At 39.7% G+C, this 22,992-nt stretch overlaps 1 protein-coding gene across 2 annotated transcripts in view; it reads left to right on the forward strand.

Annotated features, from left to right (window-relative positions):
* TRIM36 (tripartite motif containing 36) overlaps positions 1–18,030 on the forward strand; it is a 29,124-nt gene extending 11,094 nt beyond the window's left edge. For both annotated transcript variants that reach the window (XM_062599196.1, XM_062599198.1), the window contains exons 3-10: positions 6,695–7,020; positions 11,323–11,469; positions 12,593–12,688; positions 13,600–13,853; positions 14,464–14,588; positions 15,128–15,421; positions 15,723–16,020; positions 17,526–18,030. In XM_062599196.1, coding sequence (XP_062455180.1) covers positions 6,695–7,020; positions 11,323–11,469; positions 12,593–12,688; positions 13,600–13,853; positions 14,464–14,588; positions 15,128–15,421; positions 15,723–16,020; positions 17,526–17,880 — 1,895 coding nt within the window. In that variant the 3' untranslated portion in view covers positions 17,881–18,030. The remainder of the gene's footprint in view (positions 1–6,694; positions 7,021–11,322; positions 11,470–12,592; positions 12,689–13,599; positions 13,854–14,463; positions 14,589–15,127; positions 15,422–15,722; positions 16,021–17,525) is intronic.
* The last annotated feature ends 4,962 nt before the right edge of the window (positions 18,031–22,992 follow it).

Raw genomic sequence — 22,992 nt, forward strand, 5'->3', positions numbered from 1 at the left:
CTGATTTCGGTTGCAGCTGTCGGCTTTATAGTTTTACAAAGTGGACATCAGACCTCCGGGTTGAGTGCCTGGGAAGTAATGAATAAATGCGCTGTGGGCGACCTCCCTGTGAGAGCTGTGGCTTATGAAATGTGGGAGTATCAGACAGGCTGTGCGTGGGGAACAACCTCCCCATGCTGCGTTCAGCAGCTTAAACAAGGAGATAATCCTTTCTCTCCTGTCAGATCCTGTCTTCCCAGTTGCTTTCCATCAGCCACTACAAATGAAGATCTAACATTGCGTGGTTTCTGCTTCCTGCCATAGCGCCCGTGTGCTGAATGAGGCAGGGAGTCACTTTTAAGAGTGAGAGACGGACGTGTAATTACTACAAGAAGCCAAGCACTGTAATGCCTCCTGTTTCAATGTTTGGAGGAGGAGCAGGTAGTTTGGGAGACTTGGGAATTAAGATTTGAAGAGCTTAACTTGCAGCTCTGCCAGACTTGGATGCCGTTTTTGCAGTGTCAGTAAAGACAAGACGACAAAGATTCATTCTTGAGACTCCTTTGCCTTGTGGTTTATGCACTCAAGTTATTTCAGGGGTTGCAGTTTTTAAATCCATAGTAGTCCTCTGCTGTCCCAGCAAACTGATTGGAAGTAACATGTGTTTTCTCCTCATTTGACCTGTTAGTAGAGGGTGATGAAGGCTTTGTTAGAAGTCTTTGTACCTGCTTGGGCGTCAACAGAGTGTAGAGAAGTGAAAATCCTGGGCTTTCATCTCCTTCCCCCTAACCGGTGTTGGGCAAATGCAAATTGCAGGAAAAATTATCATCTAAAATGGTTCATATTTGCAAAATGAAAAGCATATGGAAGTCGGAGCTTTAAAGAACGAAGGTAGACACACAAGTTGTGCTGTCTTTGCTTGCAGTGTAAAAGGCATTGTGGCTCCATTGCTATGTGGAAGATTTGCTCTCAAAAATTTGGTACCATCGATGTTCAGCTGAATTGCAGCTGACATTTGTGCAATTCTTATCTGGCATCTGAAGTAACTATGATGTTGTGTATCCTCTTGCTTACCGTTTTGTAAATAGACCTTACACAACTTATATAATTTATAAATTTATAATATATCTTGTGTGGGATTTGTAGTAAAATATTAAAGAAAAACATCCAAAGTTGTGCATCACGTGAAACAGTAGAATTTCTGGCGGGTTTGTATAGAGCATGTTGCCATAAGACATTGTTTTCATACTTGAAAATACATATGATGCCTTTCTCATTTATTTATTTGTTTTTCTTTCTTAAGGAATCCTTGTTATCTGTTGAGGATACCAACTATTTTAAATGATTTTGGCCTTTAAATTCTCAAGAAACCGGAAAGAGCTGGTCCACATTTTGTAATTATTGTGCGCACACAGCTTGCATTTTCAAATACAGTTCATTATAATGTAGAAAAGCTGGAACTGGTAGAACAGTTTATTTTTCAGTTGAAATGGAGTGCATGTTCTTGTTAAATCTAAGCTTTTAGTTTTAAAAAAATCCAGTTTTGTATGTAAAATGTTACGAACAAATTATATTGTATATAAAATTAAAAGATATTGCTTACTGCTAGTCTATCTTCTGTAATATTAGTGTAATTAGAAAAAAGCATGTGATGTGGTTATGTTGATACTTGTGCAGCACTGATGGATGAAGTAGAACTGAACTTTAAAAATATATATATATCTTTTAATATATATATATTTATCTCCATCTATTCTTTCTTCTGCCTTCTTCCTACTTAAATACCACAGTTGTCATATGTTAGGAAATTAAACAACCTTTCCTTTCAGCCTTACAATAGTTTAACAGCCACAGGAAAGAAAACAGTTGACAGTCTTCGTCTGAGCCATTGTAAGCCAATGGTATATCTCATTTTTCAATTTCTAAAAACAGCTTTCTGTTCATTGTTCGCAGCCTCGCAGAGGAGGTCTTTTGGGTGGAGAGGTAGAAATGCTTCACTTCTTGTATGGCTCTAGATAGTATAGTGTTTAGATCTTGAGTTAAGTATTGTTGGTTAGCGTATAGTGTTTTGTCAGTGGTCAAGTCCGCAAAATGGCTTTTGCAGTGAGCAAAGGTGCAGAAGACTTCTATTAGGAAAGCTTTTCATTCTGTTCTATGATTGACTTAAAGGTCAACTGGACTGGAGTTAAGGGTTGGATTTTTTTCATGTGTGTGTTAATGACTAAACATACTTTAAAAAGTGCAAGTACATCAGCTGTTGCTTCCGTCTAAAAAAAAAATAATAATCAACAACCCCTTGGCTTTTTAATTTTCAAGAATGACATAATCAAGTTTCAGTAAAACTGCTTACCACCAGTGAAATATAATTATATTGATCTTTATAACACTTGGAGGTCACGGTCAGCAATATCACTTTTAAATGGAAGGTAATGTGAGTTCTTCATTAGATCTGAGCCCCTTTAATTGTATCTGAGTAAAAAGGAAAGGATTGAATTCATACCTTGCTGATCTGACCAGGTAGTCCTGGATTTGGCAATATAATATGGCACATACAGGTATGAGGGAAAAGTAAATACTTAAAACTGACACTTTTTCCCTCATGATTAGCGTGCTGACTGACACAGTCAAGTTGAAGGACAGCCAATGTCTCCGTTTTAAATAGATTTAATTCCAGAAACACTGGCAGAGATGCTAGTCTGAGCATCTCTGCCTCTGTTCTGGACTTGTTCTCAGATGTGGTCATAAATGTTTCTTTTTAGGTGTGATGCTCTGTCAAAAATGGGAAAACCAAACCTTCTTGTTGGCATAATATTGGCAGACACACGAGCAGTCCATAGAAATACTGTATCCTTCAAGACAGGAATGAACTGAACTAACCACAAATCAGAATTTCACACTCCATATGAAGAGCGAAGCAGTTCATAGGAAGTCAAACTGCTTCAGTTGGACAATAGAAGTGTCGTAAACAAATAGAGATACTGTAGTTCTTAAGGCTCTTATAAAGCTGTATTTATCTGCTCTGGTTACAGAGAGCACCCCTGACTTGGGGAAGATTTTTGAAGTATCTGAAAATTATTTTTTAAACTATGAATTTGTCTCCCTTTTTTTTTTTTCTTCTAAATATCTGTTCACAAGCATTAACTGAGTTTGGGGGTGGCAGTATATAATTTTTTTTAATGCATCAGAATCCAGTTGACTTTTAAAAACTTTTTTGTTGTTGTTTAAACTCTCACAGAATTAACATTCATGTCTTCCATAATCACAGAATGCTGGTGATACTGTTTACTTGGAAAACACAATTTTATCTTTAAGATGTCTTATCCCTTTGCAAACCTGCAGCTGTAGGTTAGGTGACTTTTCCACATTTTAAGCGTTAGTATCTCCTTGTGGGAAGAACGTATCTGCAGGATGTGCCCAACTTAAGGGTGTTGTCTAGCTAGATAGAGACTTATTCTAGTATTTGTGAATTTGGAGTCTGAATAGGAAAACGTTGTATTATTGTTTTATTTATTTTTTAATCAACTTAGAAATCTGACTATTTTTACTGAGTCAGTAATAACAGCATGTTCTCCAGTTACTGATCTGTTTATAAACCACAATGGAAATTTATTTTTTGGTAACTCCTAGTGTTTCATAAAATAAATACTTGTTGTTGGAAACTGAATTGGCAAAGTGTAAAAGAGAAACTGGGGAAGATCAAAGTTTCTCTGAACTGTGCACCTAATACATCTGCAGAATCTAGAATTTTTTACTATGTGAAATGCTTTGTTTTGGTTTTTTGTATATGTGCAAAATTCAGTTTGAGCAAACTGAAAGGCAAAGATAGAAGAGACAGCGCTCAAAGTAATCTATCATTTAAACAGACAGTGTTTGCTTTTCAAAATAGGAACTTAAAAATCCTGTAAGCAATAAGCAGGCTGATTCTTACTGCATGTTTATATTTTAACATCCTCACTGGGCAAAAAGCATTTCCATGCTTTTAAGTATTGAAGTGGCAGAGTATGCTGGAAAGGTTAGGAAGTACGCTTCCAGGTTTTAAAACAGGAAAAAAAAAAAAAAAAAAAAAGCTTTTGGAGTACCCTTTAGTGAAAAGGGATGAGACATCTTAAGATACGCAGGCCTCTCTGGGCGTTGGATAGCTTTTTCTGTAAGCGAAGTGTCACCAGTCCATGCAGAGCATGGCTCATCGCTACAGTCTCGTTTGTTCCACGACTGGCAGAATGAAAGGCCTCAATTGGATTGCAGCTAACTCACCTTTGAGTTAAACGGACACCAGTCCCACATTTGAGCCGGTTGGCCCAGACTCCAAAAGCATGCTACTGGATAAGAATTTCAGACTGTATTTTTAAACTTGACCACTGCACCATATTTTTCCCTGTTATCTTGCTTTGTCATTGCTTGCTTTCTGCTATAGTGAACTGCTTGTAGGCAGTCTCGTACATACAACACTGTATCATTATTTTCCTAGTTTTAGCAAATGTAAGTATTCCCTGTCCCCTTATTACAGCTGTTGACTGCATGATATTGCATGCAAAATCATCCTTCTGCTCAGGCCGTTGCAGAAGCCTGGGCAGAAGAGCTCTTTCCATTCTGTGCAGAGTGCTAGCTTGGAGCATACATTTTAAATGAGGTTTGTGTTTCACTGCTGTTTCTGTGCATTGCATGTGTGTGTTGCTGTATATGCCAAGTTACAGGTATTACAGGATGTGCAGTTTGGGTTATTGATTCACTTCAAGGAAGTACCAAAAAAAAAAAATCTCTGCTTCCTTTAGCCCGAGAGTTACATACTGTCCGCTTGGGTTATTAGTATTGTGTTCTGTAAATGTGGTCTAATTGTGCTGCTCAGAACCTGCGGAAAGGCCTAAGTCCACCTGACTTTGAGACCATCAGCTTGTGTACTTTTTCCTGCTCTGGTTGTGGCTTGTTAGCTGACAATCCTGCAGAATTATCATGGGACACGTTTCGAAGATTTGTGAAGTTCTTTGTGGCAGTGTGTTTTCAAAGAGGCAGAGAAGTGCATGGTAGGAAGGGAGGCTTTAAACTATTGATTGTAGCAATCATAGAAGAAACAGCGTAAAGCAAGTGTGTTTTTGGCTAGCATCAAAGGACACTTCAGAAATATTGATGCTTTATTTCATTTGGGAGGGGAGCTGACTGAATACAGATAAGAACTAGTTTCCCATTCTAATAAAGAACCGATTTCAGCACTGTAAGAATTTGCCTCTAGGTACTCTTAGTCATACCTCCATTTACAGTTTGGTTAGTTGTTACGCACTCTCCTCAAAGGGGTTTTAAAACTGCTCCAGTTGGAGGATGGTTTTTAGTTTCTTTCTATGGGGAATTGAGAGGATACGTATTAGGTGTAAAGGCTGGTTTAGCCTGCTGCAGAATTACTTGTATGACCCTCTGCTGTTGTTCCTGAGCTCACGAATGAGGCGAGGGATGCACCCCCTGCTCGACAGCTGAGAGAGCACTGAGCTGTGAAGAGCCTTGGGGCCTACAAGAGCCATTTCAGAACAAGTTCCAAGGGCTTTTAAAGTTTGCAGCTTTACTTGAGCCGTAGACGACTTTATTCTGGACAGGAGGAGAAAGTTTTGCATAGCTGTTTGGTCGGAATGTAACCTCTCTGCAATCCCCTTCTAAAATGAAAAGCGATAGGCTTAACGTGTTAAATCATGTAGATCTGTGGTTCCCTAACTCAGGGTAAGGGAATTTCTCAAACTTACTCATCTCAGTGTTAGGTTCCCTTTGATTTACGTGCAGGTTTAGTTAGCAATCCTTCTTTCTCAAGGCTGTTCAGCCAGGGAAAGGCCAAGTCAGCTGCAGCGTGTTTTGACTAACTGATTTAGTTTGGTTGGTTCTCTTGCTGGCTGTTTTTATGACTCCTCGTGGGAAAAGCAAGATAAGTTTGTCTCAGCCAAAGCAAACTTCTAGGATCTCAAAACTGGCCATATTCATCTGGGAGTAACTATTTATTCTCACTCGGAGAATACGCATCCTTTGCTTGAATGTGTTACAAAGCCGTGACTCTGGGCAGCCAGGCAGCCCAATACTAACTGGTTTTCGGAAAGCATGCGTGTAGCATTTAAAAATGGCTGCAATTGAATTTGAGTGCATCCAAAACTAGACCAAGATCTCAAGAATGTTCTCTTAAGGGAGTGCCTTTTGGAGCTTTACATACTGGGTAATTGCCATAAAAGTGTTTTAGGCTTACGAAAGAAAACTGTTAGTTCCTACATAAACCCTCAGACTAGTTAAAGTTAACTGGCCCCAAGTGACTTGCCATGAGTTTAGGCAGTCCTCTTCCACACCTTGTGCAGAGATGGTGAGATGTTTTCGACAGAAAAGAAATCATATTTACAAATGTCTCACTGTGCAGGGCCTGATTTGAAGAAAAGGGTAGTGATGTTGATATAGTGGTTTTGCAAGAAACAAAATTGCTGGAAGCAGATGATAGAATTGGACAGAAAATTCATCTTAACATCGAATTAAGCATTAGAGTAGTTCGTAATGTGTCTGTAGTCACACATTATAGTGCCTTGTAATGGCAAATCTGTGCTCTTTGGCTTGGCAGAATGCATATTAATTACTATTGTATTGGTTTGGATGATGTGCTAAAATAGTTTGGGATTGGTTCATAAATTCCTGTGTTCCTGAAACATCTAAACCTCTCCTGTTTATGCTCCTACTAAACCAGGATTTGCTGTCTATACAGGCAGAAAACGCAATTCACTGACTCCTAGAACAACTATGTTTCCATGTCCTGGCTGTCGGCATGATATTGATCTTGGAGAACGTGGCATCAGTGGCTTGTTTCGAAACCTTACTTTGGAAACAATTGTGGAAAGATACAGGCAGGCAGCCAGGGCAGCCACAGCTATTATGTGCGATTTCTGCAAACCTCCAGCTCAAGAATCCACAAAGAGCTGCATGGACTGCAGTGCAAGCTATTGCAATGAATGTTTCAAAGTGTACCATCCTTGGGGAACTGTAAAAGCCCAGCATGAATATGTAGGACCAACCACCAACTTCAGACCCAAGGTAAGTGTATAGCTTAATGTAGTACAGCATTTGGATATAGCTTGTGGACACTGCTGTGCAGCAGTAGTTGCTTTTTAGGATCATTGTTGCTTTATTGACTTCTGCTGTTATTTATTGAGTGAATCATAAGCTTTTATTCCTGTTGATGCTAAGGTAGCTGGAGCTGAAAAGGATTTGGAAAATGTATTTGAAAGAGACTTTAGAATAAAGGATTTTTTACTTTGAGGAATGGATTATGTTATTTGTGGTTTGTTGTCCTTTTGTAAGACTTGATGATCTTGAACAAATAGAATTGCGATGCTTTCCTCTCAAGGTCAGGTCAAGCAAGACATATGTGTATGTGGTAAACTAAAAAAAACACTTTTCCCTTCCCAACTTTATGCAGATTCCCTTTGGATGTTTTTTTGCCTCTGAAGGTGATCTAAAGTAGAGCTTTCCCCCCTCCCTTCCCTCTGTGCATCTGCCAGTAGCAGGAGGTGGAGTTCAAGTCTCCACTGTCACTACATCCCATTATTTCTTAGCTGCTGCAGAAGAGGAAAATGTAATGGCTAGTTTTCTACTTTTCAAGCTGCTGCTGCTGCATTCAGGCAAAACAAGCGACTGCAAACTAGTTACCTTTGTTTCTGCTGCTAAGCTGATGCAGAACATGACTGTGGTCTATTGAGTTGAAGTTACATGAGAGGAGCAATTGTCACAGCTGCCATCTCCAACAAAAGACTGCAACAGGTCTTAATGTCCCTGCATTTACAGCATGCCCTGTGGCCTGTGACAGGGAGAGAGCCTTGGGCTGATTTTCCTAAACTTGTTTGTGACAGCAAGGCTTGGGGCTAGAGCTCTCTGGAGGGGACTAGCAGTACTTGGAGTAATACTAGCTCTTGGTCCCATGCAGGTAGTGGTTCTGGTGCAGGGGGACACAGCAAGCTCGATTCAAAGTGCCTCCAGTAATGAGGCAGTCTTCCGAAGCTTTTTCTAGCACGATGCTTAGGTGTGTTACTATAGAAGGGATATAGTGTGAGGGCTGTAGCGTGAGGGAAGGTTTTAAGCATGAAGCCAGAGTCTGTTTGCTGCAAGCAACCTTGTTAGCTGTACCCAGGCTTCTTCTCAAGGAGAGCTCCTGCCTGGCTGCAGAGCAGATTAGCATTCGATTAGGGAGAGCAGGGACTTAGAGCAAAGCACGCACTGGCCTTGCAACCCCCATGTCATTGAAGGTCCTACAAAACCCAGAAGTGTTGGTGTTCAGGGAGTTTTGGTTCATGTTGCTGCTTCTTACAGTTAATATTTACACAGTACTAAGCTCTTCTTCAGCTTCTCTATGAACCAACTTCGTTGTAAGCCAAAACAGACGTTTAAGCTGATACAAATGTGGACACTCTTGTGCAGCTGACTAGGCCTCAGCTCTTCTAGAACTGGAAATAATTCAGGCATTTTATAGGTATGGATTTGACTTTACAGGAAACTTTATGTGGATCATTCTCCCCCAGTAACCTAGAGTGCAGATGTAAAGATTTACCTGAGCTGTGAAGTTAAAATCTGCTCATGTCATTCATGAATAATATCACATCTCCTAAAAGTAAGGACTACTGAAGTCTTCAACTGATGATAAAATTTCTGCAGAGCTAACTTGAAATGAGCTCAGTTCTGGAGAAGGCCCCCACTTGGGCCTTCTCTTGGTTTAAATCCAGAATGTCTCCCCTCAAGTAAGCAGGCTCAACTCTGGCACAACCTAGGCTTGAAAAGATCGGTTCATGTTTTTATCTAACAAAGTCTTCAATGTAAGATACTAAAATTAATACTGTAAAATAGGCTACTTGCCTTGATTTACCAATATTTTCCATAGATTTAAAATCTATAAAAAGTAGACCTTTAATTAAAGTTATGCTATGTATGAGAAGCATTTGACTGATGTTCTCTTGTAGATAAGGCTGTAAAAACTTGAGACTCAAGAGTTAGTAAGCCAGTAGATAATAAACATCCAGTAGTTCATTTAGTGGAGTTCTTTCTGGATTTAATATATTCATTGCAGTTAATAGCAAGTATGTGCTTGAAATGCTTTAAAATGTACACAACTATCTCTGTAAAATAATGCTTTATTGGATAAACAAATATGTTAGAAGTGTGTATGCTCCCTTCTAAATGCAACTATTGATCTAAAATGCTGTAGAGCTCCCTACAAGCTTTCCTTCTATAGTACCTCAACCCTCCTGCTACAATACTGGTACTTAAAAAATACCAGACATTTCTTGATCTGTGTGTACCCTTAAATCCATACTTAATCTGCATGTAGTTTAACAACATGTGGTACCAACAAAAGGAGATATTCAAAACCCACCTGGATGCAATCCTGTCTAACATGCTGTAGGTGATCCTGCTTGAGCAGGGGGCTTGGACTAGATGATCTCCAGAGGTCCCTTCCAACCTCAATCATTCTGTGATTCTGTGAAAAGTCAGTAGTTAAATTCTGTTGAAGCAGAGCCAAATAGGGAGAAGTAGTTTTGATCATCCTGACCTTGATACACCAAGTGCTAATGAGAACTCAGGCCTTTCTAAAATTATATGGGAAGACAGAGGTATTGTTTAAAAAACAATAGCAACAAAAGCTATAGTTTAGATACATAAGGTATAGAAACATCTTTATAAAAGCTTCCCAACGACAACAAACTGAGCTTTACTGTGTTCTCATAGAGATCTTTCTGAGGACTGTTTCAGCTTAACATGAGGGGGAAAAAAGGTGTATTTCATTACAGTGCCCTGTTAAGACCTGAACTGAATGCTTGGAGTATTTGTTAGTCTCCTACACAGTGTTCCCAGTCACCACTTTGATTAATTTAAAACCAGACTGGAGAGCACTTTGTAACGTGTGTGGTGGGGGTGGGAGAGGCACCTACTGGGCCGATGGTTCCTGCCTTTGAGAGGAGAGAACAAGATCATCTGCTGACCGCTTCTCGCTAGCTGCGGTTTGTAATTCGTGTTCACGTGAGGAGGTGAATAAAAATACAGGGTTTCTGCTGGCGTGGCCAGATAGTGCTCTGCAAAAATGACATCCTTGGACTAACAGCATGATTGCAGGTTTTTAGAGACGTCTGCTTGCACGGCTGACTTCCAGGAAAGCTTCCTTTCCATAACCCAGTAGGCAGTGACGGCGGAATAGCTTACAGTGTTGTGTCTAACGATAGCCGCATGTACCAAGGTGCTTGTAAGACTGATCTCCTTACCCTGTTCATCGAAGCCAGAGGGAACATTTAGGGGCTGATAACTGGTTTCAGGGAAGCCCTGCATTTTTAACTTAGTGTGTCCGTTTTTATACTGCTATCAAATTTCCATTTTGGTGCTCTTCCCTGTCTGTTTTATCATTATTATTATTTTTTATGGCTTGATTTGCTTGGAGCTGTGTGGTACTACTGCTTGTTCTCCTTAGCTTGCAGTTGAGAACCTTTTTCAAGAGCTCTTCTGTGGTGGTGTAGAGTAGATGGTCCCCAACACTGCCTTTCAGTATTGGGCAGTGGATTTTTTTTTCCTTTTTCCCCCTTGTAGATGTGTTTATCTGTTGTCTGAACTTTGAGTTCAACTGCATTTTTTTTCTCTTTGAGCAATTATTCAAGCTTGTTCAATTTTGAAAGGTGATCTTCAGTGAACTGGAGATTTTTTTTTAAAAGCATTTATTCTGATATTGGAAATGGCATTCACTGTGAACAACTTGTACTTGGAGTCAGACAAATAAAAAAGGAAACAGTTAGGCTCGTTCTCTTTAAGCTGACTGTAACTGGTGTTGGAGGCTGAATTTTATTTGTTGCTCCAGGAGCAGTGGGCTAAGTGGCTGATTTGAGTCTAGTTTAGATTTGGATCATTACTAGATTATGCCAACTCTGGCTTTAGGAAGTAGTTCGTAGGCCTTGCAGGAGACAACTGAGAAGCTGGTTTGGCAGAGGTTAAGTTTGACAGGATGGAGTGTGTTGCTGTATTGCATTTACAGCTCTGACCAGGAGTGCCAGGGGGCTGGTTAGCTGTGATAGTGTGGAGCGTGCAGACTCGGGGATTAGCAAGGCTAATTGCCGTGTGCCGGCTATGTGGTGCATACATGGATGTTGCTCCAGATTTACTCAATGGAAACCTTACTGAAACTCTGTGTGTTCATCCCTTGGATATCACTTGCATGAACATACATAAAATGATGGCGGATAAAATGACTATAAAAACATAGTGAGGGAATTGGATACTGCTGTGGGATTGTTTGCTTGTTTTAATGGCTTGTTGAGCACCTCAGTTTTTGGAAATACACCTGCATTCTCTCTGCTGTCTTTTCAGATTTTGATGTGCCCAGAACATGAAATGGAGAGGGTAAACATGTACTGTGAAATTTGCAGAAGGCCTGTTTGTCATCTTTGTAAACTGGGTGGATCTCATGCAAACCATAGAGTAACAACTATGAGCACTGCCTACAAAACCCTTAAGGTAAAAGTAAATATTGTTTGACTTGGCCTTAAGAAAGGGAAGAGTACTGAGCTTCTGGTGTAAGGGCAAACTCTCTCTGGCAGAAAGCCAGGATGTGTATTTAGAGGACACTGTCATGAGGTGTGCTCTTGTGCAACATCTGTTAATGTGTGTATTAGTATGACTTAGTGTATGTTTGAGAAACTGAACTATATCTTCCGTGACAACCGAACCATAACACCTTAACGGTGCTTTTACTTTATTTTAGCCAATTGTACCGCAGTATTGACCAAGGCAAAAGGTTTAAGCAGTTAACCCTTTGCAGTCGTAGTTTTCACCACTGAAGGTTCAGACAAGTATCTTTGTGGCTTGGATGAACTGACACCTTAAGATCATTCTAGATAAATTTGGATCTGAAATGACTTTTGGACCTTGTATGTTATGTATCTGTTATTTCTGTAAGTGTAGTAGAAAGGGAAGACTTGCAGGCATTACTTTGTTATTAGAAAATGATAGCTGCTACTACTACTTCTTCTTCCTGTTTTTCCTCTCTTCTTCTTCCCCCACCAAAAAACAAAACAAACAACAACAACAAAAAAACCAACTCTGCTTGCCTTGTGTGCCTTGGCCTCCTTACCTGTTGTTTGCGAGGCTGTTCCTGTACAGCTGGTAATCCTTTTGCAAATAGGGAAATGCAGAGACATTCGGAAAGCACTAACATTCCAAATCACTCATTTCTCTACTAAATCTTATTGCAAAGAAGTTCATGGTAACTGAGGAGGCTTTCCTATGTTTCAGTAATGCCTGCAAGCCTCGTGTTGCTCAGTCTAAGAGAAGATGACTCTTGTGGCTGGGGAAGGGTGGGCCAATAGGTGGGCTGTTGCATGTTGGTTAGACGCCTCTGCCCCTAGCCCTGCTCAAAACCGGTGGCCTGGATGCTGGGCACGCTCATCGCCAATCACTGAACAACAGGTCTCCGCAGCATTGGCTCTTCATAACTGGTAGCTGGTTTTCAGCCTCATAACTAGACAAACTGAGCACAGCCGGACAGCTTACCTTCACTGGTTTGAGTGGGATATCCATGTTCTGCACTGGTTTGAGTGGGATATCCGTGTTCTGCCAGCTTGCTATTGTATTTTAACAGGAGAAGCTTTCAAAAGATATAGAATACCTCATCAGTAAGGAGAGCCAGGTAAAAGGTCAGATCTCTCAGCTGGGTCTCCTGATGAAGGAAACGGAGGTAAGCATGACTTGCTAATTGCTTGAGAAAGGTCCTTGAAGGCATGCAACAGGGAGTTGCACTGTTATCAGAAAAGCCTTTCAAAACCTTTTTTTTTCCTCTCAGTTAGTCATAAATCATAAAACCATTTCTGTCGTTTGTGTTAGTATTGAGTTACACTTGTCTACTGTAAAGGCATAATTCTGACAGTGAGGGAAATTTGCACAACATAAACAGTCTGTCCAGAAGGGAAGTTTGGGTGCTATTGTAAATGTAATTGGTTAAGGTATCAGATAAGCCTTATTTCAAAGAGAGCTCTGGGTGTTAATGGTACCGCTCGATTTATACCCTCTGTTTAATTTGAGAGGCTGTTGCAATAAAGTCAGAGTTGAGCAGTCGGGGGAGCAGGCTCACACACAAGCCAAAAAACTCTGTGTACAGAAATGGCAGAAGATCCTAGCCCCGTCCATAGCTCGATACAGACCGTACCTGTGCTTTGTAGTTCCTTATCTAGGGCATAGTCAGAGATGGGCCTGCTGTCATGAGGGCATATGTGGGAAAATGGTTTTGACTCCTGATTCAAGATGATTAGGGAAGCTGAAAGAGTACCTGGCTCTTGAGCATGAAGATTTCAGAGGCTGACTTGCTTTTATAGTGCTTTAGGCAGAGAAATGTCCTGCAAAATTCAAGAAATAATCAGGGGAATATTTTCCTAATCTTATTTGCTAGGTTCAAATAGTAAATACCTATTAGCATGGGTGCAGTGTTACTCATGTGAGCTTTATTGTGTTGTTAAATATGGAAAATATTAGTCTTGTCTGCCAAACAGATGATTAAAGTGCTATGATAATTTGAAAAACCTTAAATGTGCCTCTGTACTCTGTGCCACAGTACTGTGGAATCTCCCTCAAATTTATTTTGTTCCCTCCTAGTGCAATGGTGAGAGAGCTAAAGAAGAAGCGTCTCAGAATTTTGACAAACTATTTGATGTTCTGCAAGAGAAGAGATCGGTAGCTCTCAGGGCAATTGAAGCATCTAAGAATTTAAGGCTGGAGAAACTACAAACCCAAATAGAGGAATATCAAGGTCTTCTGGAAAATAATGGCCTTGTAGGATATGCTCAAGAAGTGCTCAAAGAAACGGATCAGTCTTGTTTTGTCCAAACAGCAAAGCAACTTCATGTCAGGTATTTTAAATATCTTTGTTTTAGGTACAGGATGTCTATTCAAGCGTACTCTTCTGATATCTGATAGCAGTGTTCTTAATGTAGTATCTTATATTTGCAGAAGTTCATAGGTGGTCCAGGTGGGGTTTGGTGGAAATTGTTATGTTCCAGTGTGTGCTAAGAAATGGCACACAGAAGAGATTCTCTCCTACAACATCAGGCCTTGCTTATCAGAACTGCAGTATAAGGGTAGTGCATTCAGCTTGGTGATGCATGTCTTTGCTCAGAGATTGTATCAGGAACTTGCAAGTTAATCTAATAGTTCTGTCCTGGCTTTAAACTCTTTGATCTTAGTAGTTGTTCTCCATTAGCACTTTGAACAGAATGCCCCAAATAGTTTAGATGTTCTACCATCTGAACTGTTATCTGGTTATTATCTTTACATTAATGTACAAAAGGCATTCAAATTTTGCAGTTAAATTCTCTCTGGTGAGACAGATTCCTGGGAGACTTTACTAACAACATGAAAATAGGACTCTTCCTTTAAAGTAAAAAGTAACACTTTTATTTAAAAAAAAAATGCATAGAAATAAATTTCCTCTTATCTCCTCTCTCAACCTCGTACTTTCAGAATCCAGAAGGCTACTGAATCTCTGAAGAGCTTCAGGCCAGCAGCTGAAACTTCTTTTCAAGACTTTGTGGTGGATGTAGCCAAGCAAGAAGAGGTCCTTGGTGACTTGTCCTTCTATTCCAATGGTAAGTTGCAAGAGAAGCAGGTCTTTATTGATCCATGGTCTTTGGGCTCTCTCTCCAGACAGAGGCAAGATTTATGCAGGGCTATAGTTACCTAAATCTGTCATGCACCTTTTGACTTTTGTTGTTCCCTTTTTCTCTATGATACACAAGGCATTGCCTATTAATAATGCTAGCTTCAGCTTTGATAAACAAGCTAAGATGCCATCATCTTCACTACTAGTTTATGTTGCTTTCCAAAATACTAAAGTTAAGTAAGGCCTAGAAGCTTGTCTTTGCATGACAGAAAAGGATTGGATTTCATACAGTTTTTGGCTTGCCAGCAAAAAATAAATACCACTGACAACTGTCAAAGTCATGCAGAAGATAAGGATTTATTTTGGCACATGAACAGAACCATCCTCATATCCATTCTTTCATTGTATGAGTCAGATTTTTTTTTCTTCACTGCATTATAACCACTGCACAAAGGTCTTACATGGTTAATTCTAACAATAAAAATCTAAACTTTTTTTTTCCCTCCTTAATCTTTGACATTCTAGGTCTAGATGTACCGGAAATCAATGAAGAAAAGAGCAAAATGTACAACAAGGCTGTGATCAGTTGGGAATATCCTGGGAAAGCAGATTCAGCTGATATCTATGTCCTTGAGTATAGAAAGCTTAATAAAGACGAGGAGAGTGCAACGTGGCAAGAGATCGAAGTTTGCAGCAAGAGCAAAGTAATATCTGATCTTGATAACAACAGTAGCTATGCCTTTAGAGTCCGAGGGTACAAAGGGTCCATCTGCAGCCCTTGGAGCAGAGAAGTTATCTTGCATACACCTCCAGCTCCAGGTACTATTTTATTTATGTCCAGAAGGTGCTGAATTTATATCCATAGATGTTATGAGAAGCTGTAGGCAATTTCTAGAAGTGCTCAGACTTCTATTTTATTGTTACCTAGTTGCATAAACGTATAGAAACATTGTTAACAAACACCTTAATTAGCATACTGAGACTATGTTAGCTTGTGTGACATTCCTAGTAGCTTTTAAAAGTGAGAATTTCAAATGCAAGTGTGTGTTAAAATGTAGTTTGTAAGCACAGAAGGCCAGGCTGTTAACTAATGGTCAATTTTGGGGATCCTATTTTTCAGTTTTTAGTTTTCTTTTCGATGACAAATGTGGGTACAACAGTGAACATCTTCTGCTGAACCCAAGAAGAAGCTCTGTGGAAAGCAGGGCTGGATTTCCTCTGCTGCTAGGAGCTGAACGCATACAGGTTGGATGTTACACAACTCTGGATTACATCATTGGTGACACTGGGATTGCCAAAGGGAAGCATTTCTGGGCTTTTCATGTGGAAGCCCATTCATACCTGGTGAAAGTGGGAGTTGCTTCTAGCGCCAAGATACAGGAATGGCTTCATAATCCCCGTGATGTGACCAGCCCGAGGTAAATTGTGGATTCTTGCGTAATACATGTTCTACATAAAGGTGGCTTTTTAAATTAAGAGGAAATCTTAAATCAGTAAACAACATGAACCGTAATCAGTGGAAAATAGTTTGAAGGATCTGGTATATGCAGGGTTGCTTTTGTTGGGGAAGGAGGGGAGCGGAGGGGTTTTCCCAAACATTAATAGAAAGATGGTCCTTTAACTATCCAGAGTTCTATTTTCTTTCTTTTGGGGGAAAGAAGTCATGTTCCTATATATGTCAAGATGTGTAAATAAAAGCAAGAAGGAAAAAAAATCATAGTTGCAAGACTGAAGCAATGTTTAATGATCAACAGGTAGCCTCTGCCTTAATTCTCTGAGAGTGCTAGGTTTGGCGGCCGTTCAGAGGTACAGTGTTCACTCTGCATCATTGTGGTCACTGGCTGTCCTCTTGTGAACTGTACAGTGGTGATGCTAGGCACAAAACAAAATACAGTGGGCAAAACAGCAAAGAGATTTCCAGCTCTCAATTGCAAAATTGCAATTAGAGTAATCTTGGATGTGTCTAGGAACTCCAGGCTGAGGGGGTTGTCCCTGAGGACTTGCAACTTTTTCAGGAATCTAATGGATGTATTGGCTTTCTCCTATCTAACATACTAAAACTGTTAAAAAAAACAAACAAAAAAAACACAATGTTTTGAGTTGCTTAAGGTCAGAGCCTTTTTACAAAGCAAGAAATTAAATTCTGACTTCCTTATCCCTTTTTTCTTATTCACAAAAATATCTGGAAACCTTAACTGACACACATCCAAAAAAAAAAAAAAAATCTAGGAATTGTATGCACAGAATGATGACTTATATGCTTCTTTGATCTGTCTTCATCTGATAAAAAAGTAGGGAAATCTTTGCAGACTCAACAGATCTGGCTACAAACTTCCTCACCAGCTGGAAACCAGGAGTTCAGGGAAACCTCCTCAAAGAGTCCAAATTGTTTTTTTTTTTTTTTTTTTTTTTTTTAACTTAGAATATAATGTGCTATATTGTGAATTTAAAAGACAATATAATGCAGCGGTGACATAGAAAACTCGTAGTACAACAATAATGTTAAATGTATTTACTTGTGTTTTTTAACATTACATAAATATGTTCAAGGTAAACATATCCTGCGCATAGTGATCAGTCATATTTGCTAAGCTACTACTCATGTTAACTCATTTCCTATAATTTTAAGTTCATCTAATCACAAGTATGATTAGATAAAGCTGCAACTTGAGTTTGTTGTAAAACGTTCTCTGGTCGCGTCCTCATTAGTGTTTGCCTGCATTAACTGTGTTTGAAGTGGCCCAAGTGAGCATTCTCCAGCTACTAAATGCATCTTTCCTTCTGGCTCAGGTATATTCTTACTGCACAAGGCTTTGTGATTGCTTGCATATTGTTACCTGTCTTACAAAAGTATTTTCTCTTGTTTGAACGCTGATAACGCTTCACAGTTTGACAAAAGCAAACGTTTGTTTTTCTATTCTAGATATGAACAAGACAGTGGTCATGACAGTGGGAGTGAAGATACCTGCTTTGAATCATCACAGCCTTTTACTTTGGTGACTTTAGGCATGAGAAGTTTCTTTATCCCCAAAGCACCTGCCGCCCCCAAAGATTCAGCGAGCAGAATTCTTCCCATGCCATCGTGTATAGGGGTCTGCCTTGACTATGACAAGGGCAAGGTTGGATTCTATGATGCAGATCATATGAAATGCCTTTATGAGCGCCAGGTGGACTGTTCCGGTATAATGTATCCGGCATTTGCTTTAATGGGTGGATCAGGAATTCATCTTGAGGAAGCCATTGCAGCAAACCACTTGGAGTACCAAGATGATATATAATACAGTGATATCTTCCCATTGCCGTTTTGAGATGGAAAATGAGAGCAGAGGTGTTCTGCCTTAGCATTCAGTCCTAATTAATTACATCATATTTAAGTGCTGCACACAAGCCTTTGGGTCATGTGTTTTTTTTTTTTTTTTTTTTTTTTTTTTTTTTTTTTTTTTTTTTAAACAAATGGCCCAGTTGCTTCTACAAGTGGGAAACGTTCTTCCAGCAACTCTCCTGCCTTTCTTGTGATCTGTGCGATGCTGTTCTCTGCAGACGTTCTTCCCGGGGGAGGCAGTTGGGAAGAAGTTTGACTAGCAACCAAAATTACTCCTTGGGGTGGAAATCTGCCTTTTAAGTAATTTAAATCCTTACATAGTTGGTTTCACATTAATGGAGTCAAAGCTGCCAGTGTGTGATTGCCATTATCCTTTAAGAAACCTGCCTGAATGCATTTGAGTGGTCAAGTGCTTTCTGACTAACCTACGAGCACCGTTAGGGTGGGCCTTTTAGTGCTAAATAACCCTTGCACAAATACAAAGCAGTGAGAAAGCAAAACTGCGGTTGAACGTTTAGTTTGTGTTTGGAAGGAGAAAGGTAAACTAAAAGCTGATCTTATTTCATGTATCTTTAATATAACTGTAAGTTAGAACTCTAATTCTGACACCTGGTGTATAGTTGGTGGCGTAATGGTAAGTTTCTTTGCTCTTCCAGGTTTTTAGTGTAGGCTACATAAAAGAAAGTGCAATTTGACCTTAAACGTCAGACTTCTGAGTGTGAAGCCTGAATTATTTGCATGTATGAGTAATAGTACCTGGTATGTGGGCAAAAGCAAATGAATTATTGACACAAGTAATGAAATGCGAACTTTTAAATTCAGGTATTTCTGTTAATACATGTTTTATAAGTTAACTTTATACTAATAAAGGCTTGTTTTTAGTAAGAATGTTAAAAATGCACTGATTAAGTTTTGAGACCCAAAGTTTGCCTTAAAGGGTATCTCTGTTCAAATTTCTGTTCCTCTCATGTTAAAAACTGTATTGGGTAGTAGTGTTTGCATCTGTCTGGAAGGAATCTGTGTAAAAATCCATTTGAGTACTGGCATTGTTAGCTTGCATTGTGAAAAATACGGATCTAAAGTGAAGGATGTTTCTAACGTATACTCGGTGCTTTCTGATTTTGGGGTATAGTAGCCCTTCTTGATGAATGTGTGTGAAGTATGCTTACTAAGTATATGTATACAGTTGTAGAAATAGGACCTGAAAATCAGTATTACACTGAAATGAATGTAGGTCGTGATGCAAAACCTGAGTTATGCTTTGCTACGTGGCTTGTCATGCTGATCAGATCTAGAGTCCGCCTCTCCCACTGTCCTCTCTCCTAAGCCTCCATCCAGCGGCCACTGTTGGACGATAAGAACAGGGCAATGTGGAGGGGTTGTTCTCCTGCCCCACACTCCCAGCCTCTCGTAATTGGCAGAAAGTCACCTGCACCAAGGTGAGTGTGATGGCCCCGCAGGGACTAGGTAGGCTTAGGAAAAGCAGCCTCTTGTGTGTGTCTTACCATTAACACTCTTGCCTTACTAACACTGTGGGGCAGTAAGTTCCACAGCTTAATTGTATGTTTGTGTAAGAAATACTTTGATAGACCTAGGCAGCAGTTTGAAAACAGTGGGCACGTCTTGGGACTTCTCCAGCAGAAGAAACGGCAAATCGTTTGTCACTAGTCACACCTTAGGTTATTTCTCTGTATAGCAGATCTTTACTGTAGTCTTTCCTTCCCATTACGCCCTCCCCATCTTTATTTTTCCATATCCACATTTCCTACCTGCCTAGTTGCTCGCGATACGGAAGCCATTCAGTGCTTGCGAGCATCCCGTTGCCCCTCTCTCTGTATTCTCTCACCTTTCAAGGCCGAGCAGAGCAGCACTCTGTACAGACACATTCTGATACTGTGAAGACTCACGAGGTTCTGGGTTTTGTTTTTTACCATGAGCCTCGATCTGTATTTGCCTTTTGGTTGATAGTGAATAACAAGCTGGTGTTTTCTGAGATTCTTTTGCAATGTTTTCCATGTGATCCTAATGATGAGTTCTAAACAAGCTGCGCACATGTAGGGTTTCCCCACTCTGTTGGTTATTTTGTATTTACTAATGTTGAATTTCATCTGCCAGTTTTAGTGACTTGCTCCTGAGGCTGCCCTGTAGCTCTTCACAATCATTTCTAGACTGGATTGTTCCTGAGTAATTTTGTAGGTAACACAAATATCCTTTTTTGGTTTGCTTCTTTTCCTAGATCACTAAGCATTATCTTGAATAACTTAAATTGTAGTAAGACCCAGCAAATCTTCTTCCATTGTTAAAATTTACTGTTTCTTCCATTTTGTTTGTCTGTTATTTATTAATCCATAAGTAGTTCAATGAACTACCAAAAACTTTTAAATTCTTATACACTGTATTGACGAGATCACTCATTCTTTTGTGTGTGAGCTCAGTAAAGTCAAATAGACCCAGGAGACAGGATTCTCTCTTCAGTAGTTGTCTTCTCCCATCACCATTTGTCCATTTATGTACCAAATCTTGTATAAGCTTAAAGCTGTAGATTTTAGAGGCTAGGACTTACTGTTCTGTTGTTCCCAAATCGAATCTTTTTCTATGAATGAGTATCACGAATGTCACTTTTGATTCCTCTGTTTCAGTAACCAGTCTAAGTGGCACATTTTATGTCATGTTAGCATTCCGCAATTCTGCATTGGGATTCTTTGGAAACATCTGGATCAATATCCCTAGGATGTAGCAGTTCATTACTGTTTATTTTAAAGAAATCTTTATAAACTGAACACTTTTGTCTTAAATACCAAGAGTCCCTCAGACTCTTTCCTTGTTTAAAAAAAAAAGAATTTGTCCTGGTTTGAGAATAGAGAAAAGGGATAAAGAATTCACTTTTTTTCTACTCTGGCCTTATCTTACTTTCATTTAAGATGAGCTCAGCTATGCAATTACTTTACTGGGCAGAGACTGATGCTACTTTAAAAACTCTTCCTTTGACAAGAACATTTATCAACATTTTGGTACGTCTGTTTGTATTTATCTCACTGAGTTTAAAAATTGATTTAGCATTTGGTGTTACTTGAATACTTTGGACACATTCATTACAGTACTATATGGTGCTTACTCCCATTTATTAAATATAAGACATACTGTTAGAGGCAAAGGATTTTTTTCACTACAGTGGAAAAGTGTCATCTCTTCGAAATGAAGTTCAGCAGTACTTGCCTATCTAGATACTTTTTTTTTTTCCAAAACAAATTTCTTCCTACAAAACAGCACTTTACAATGTAGACTAAGCTAAGAATGGTGTGGTATTGTGTGGATCCTTGTGCAATATAGCTGTTTGGTGACTACTGTGTGATCTGCAAAGCTCCATGCAGGTGTGAATCATGTAGACCCTTTTTCTTAAATATCTAAAGCTTTAACAAGAAGGCCTTGTTTAAAATATTCTGAAATGTAAATGTGATGTCACTTTTTTTTTAAATAAAAGCTGAAAATCCAGTAGCTTCCTTATTCACATTATTACATCCCAGCTCTAAATCACCCCTGTTGAAATGGTATTTTGTAAAGTAGGTGAGAACAGGTGAGTTGGGGGCGGGGGGGAAGCACTGTTCTCCTTTGCAGAAGGCTTGGCTCTCGAGTCTGCCCGTGCACCCACTGACGGTGCTCTAGGTAAGTAACTCTAGTTTTTCACTGAATAAGGAGTCTAGTTCGGGCTAGTTGCCACAGCAGGCATTTACGTAAGATGCCAGCATTAGGAACCTGGCTGCCTGAGGCTCCCTCTCTAGTCAGAGGAGGGAAATGTATATCTCGAGGGCAATTGGCTCTTGGGCATTTTCAGGAGCCTACCCTTTCCTTATCAAGGAAATTGGTGGTACCTAGCTCAGTCAAGTGCCCTAAGATAGGTTGGATGGACCCAGACCCTCAGCTGACTTGAGCTATAATTGTGAAAGCTGGTGACAGGGTATCTGTGTCTCTGAGAAGTCAGGGTTGACATTTGGGGCAGTTAACGCACGTTCCAACCCCAGCGGGTTTCTCCTTTCAGGCCTGTTGCACAGGTATCTGGGAGCACTAGAGACTGTATCCACAAGTGTCGTGTGAATGGAGCTAATGTGATTAAGACAGCTTCAAAGCCATAGCTTTGTCAAAAAAAATATATATATATATACACATAACTTCTTTATGAGAGAATGACTGACACATCTTGGAGGTAGGGCTATCAAAACTAAATAGTGTTTGCTAAATTTTCTCAACTTTCTGATTTAAGCTCAAGCCTCAAGTATGTTGTTCAGACATAAATGAGAAGTTTGTTTATTCCTCGAGTAAAACCAGCTCTATAAAGACAGAAGAGTATTTGAGGAAGCACTTGAAAAAAAACCTCAGGATGAAGAATATTCTTTGAGCCACATCAGCAAATGAATACACTTTTCTGGCACTTTCTGAAATGTTTGCCATGAGGGCTAGATTCAGATGGTACATGGTCTTTGGCTTACCTCCTACTTGGTAACAATTTGCTGAAGGCTTATTTAAAGTTCAAAAAAACCCATCATTCCATAAATGCACATCTGTATGAGAGAGTTCAGTTTGCACTGAAGTCTCAAATTAGAAGTGGCTTTGACTTGGCTTGAAGGATGATATTTCTAGCTCCTTTGGCAAAATAATAAGGGTTTTTGTGTACTTATTGCCCAACTATAAACATTGCACTAGGCAAATCCAACTTAGCATGAAAGGGTCCATTTGTTTTAGCTATCCTGCCTGTTTTGACAGCCTTAGTCCTTGTTCTTAACCCTTTTATTGCCCCTGCCTCTTATTTCCCATAAGACATTTGCAAGAGAGAAGTAGAGGGCTCAAACAGTTTTTGTTTTCCTCACAGAGGTTTTTTCCTACCTCTTGATTTAATTCTGACTGTCTCCTTCTGCTGTTCCATTACACCCACATCAGTTTTGTTTGCTGTAGCTATTGAATTTTCTACTCTTTTTCTCTCAGACCTGGAAATAGCTACAGCAGCAATAGCCTCTGCTCCTCTATACAACATAACTGATGGCAGAGGAGCAGGGGAGAAGCTGTCTTAAAGGGA

The sequence above is a fragment of the Rhea pennata genome, chromosome Z (assembly GCF_028389875.1).
Source record: "Rhea pennata isolate bPtePen1 chromosome Z, bPtePen1.pri, whole genome shotgun sequence".
NCBI classification, from domain to species: domain Eukaryota; kingdom Metazoa; phylum Chordata; class Aves; order Rheiformes; family Rheidae; genus Rhea; species Rhea pennata.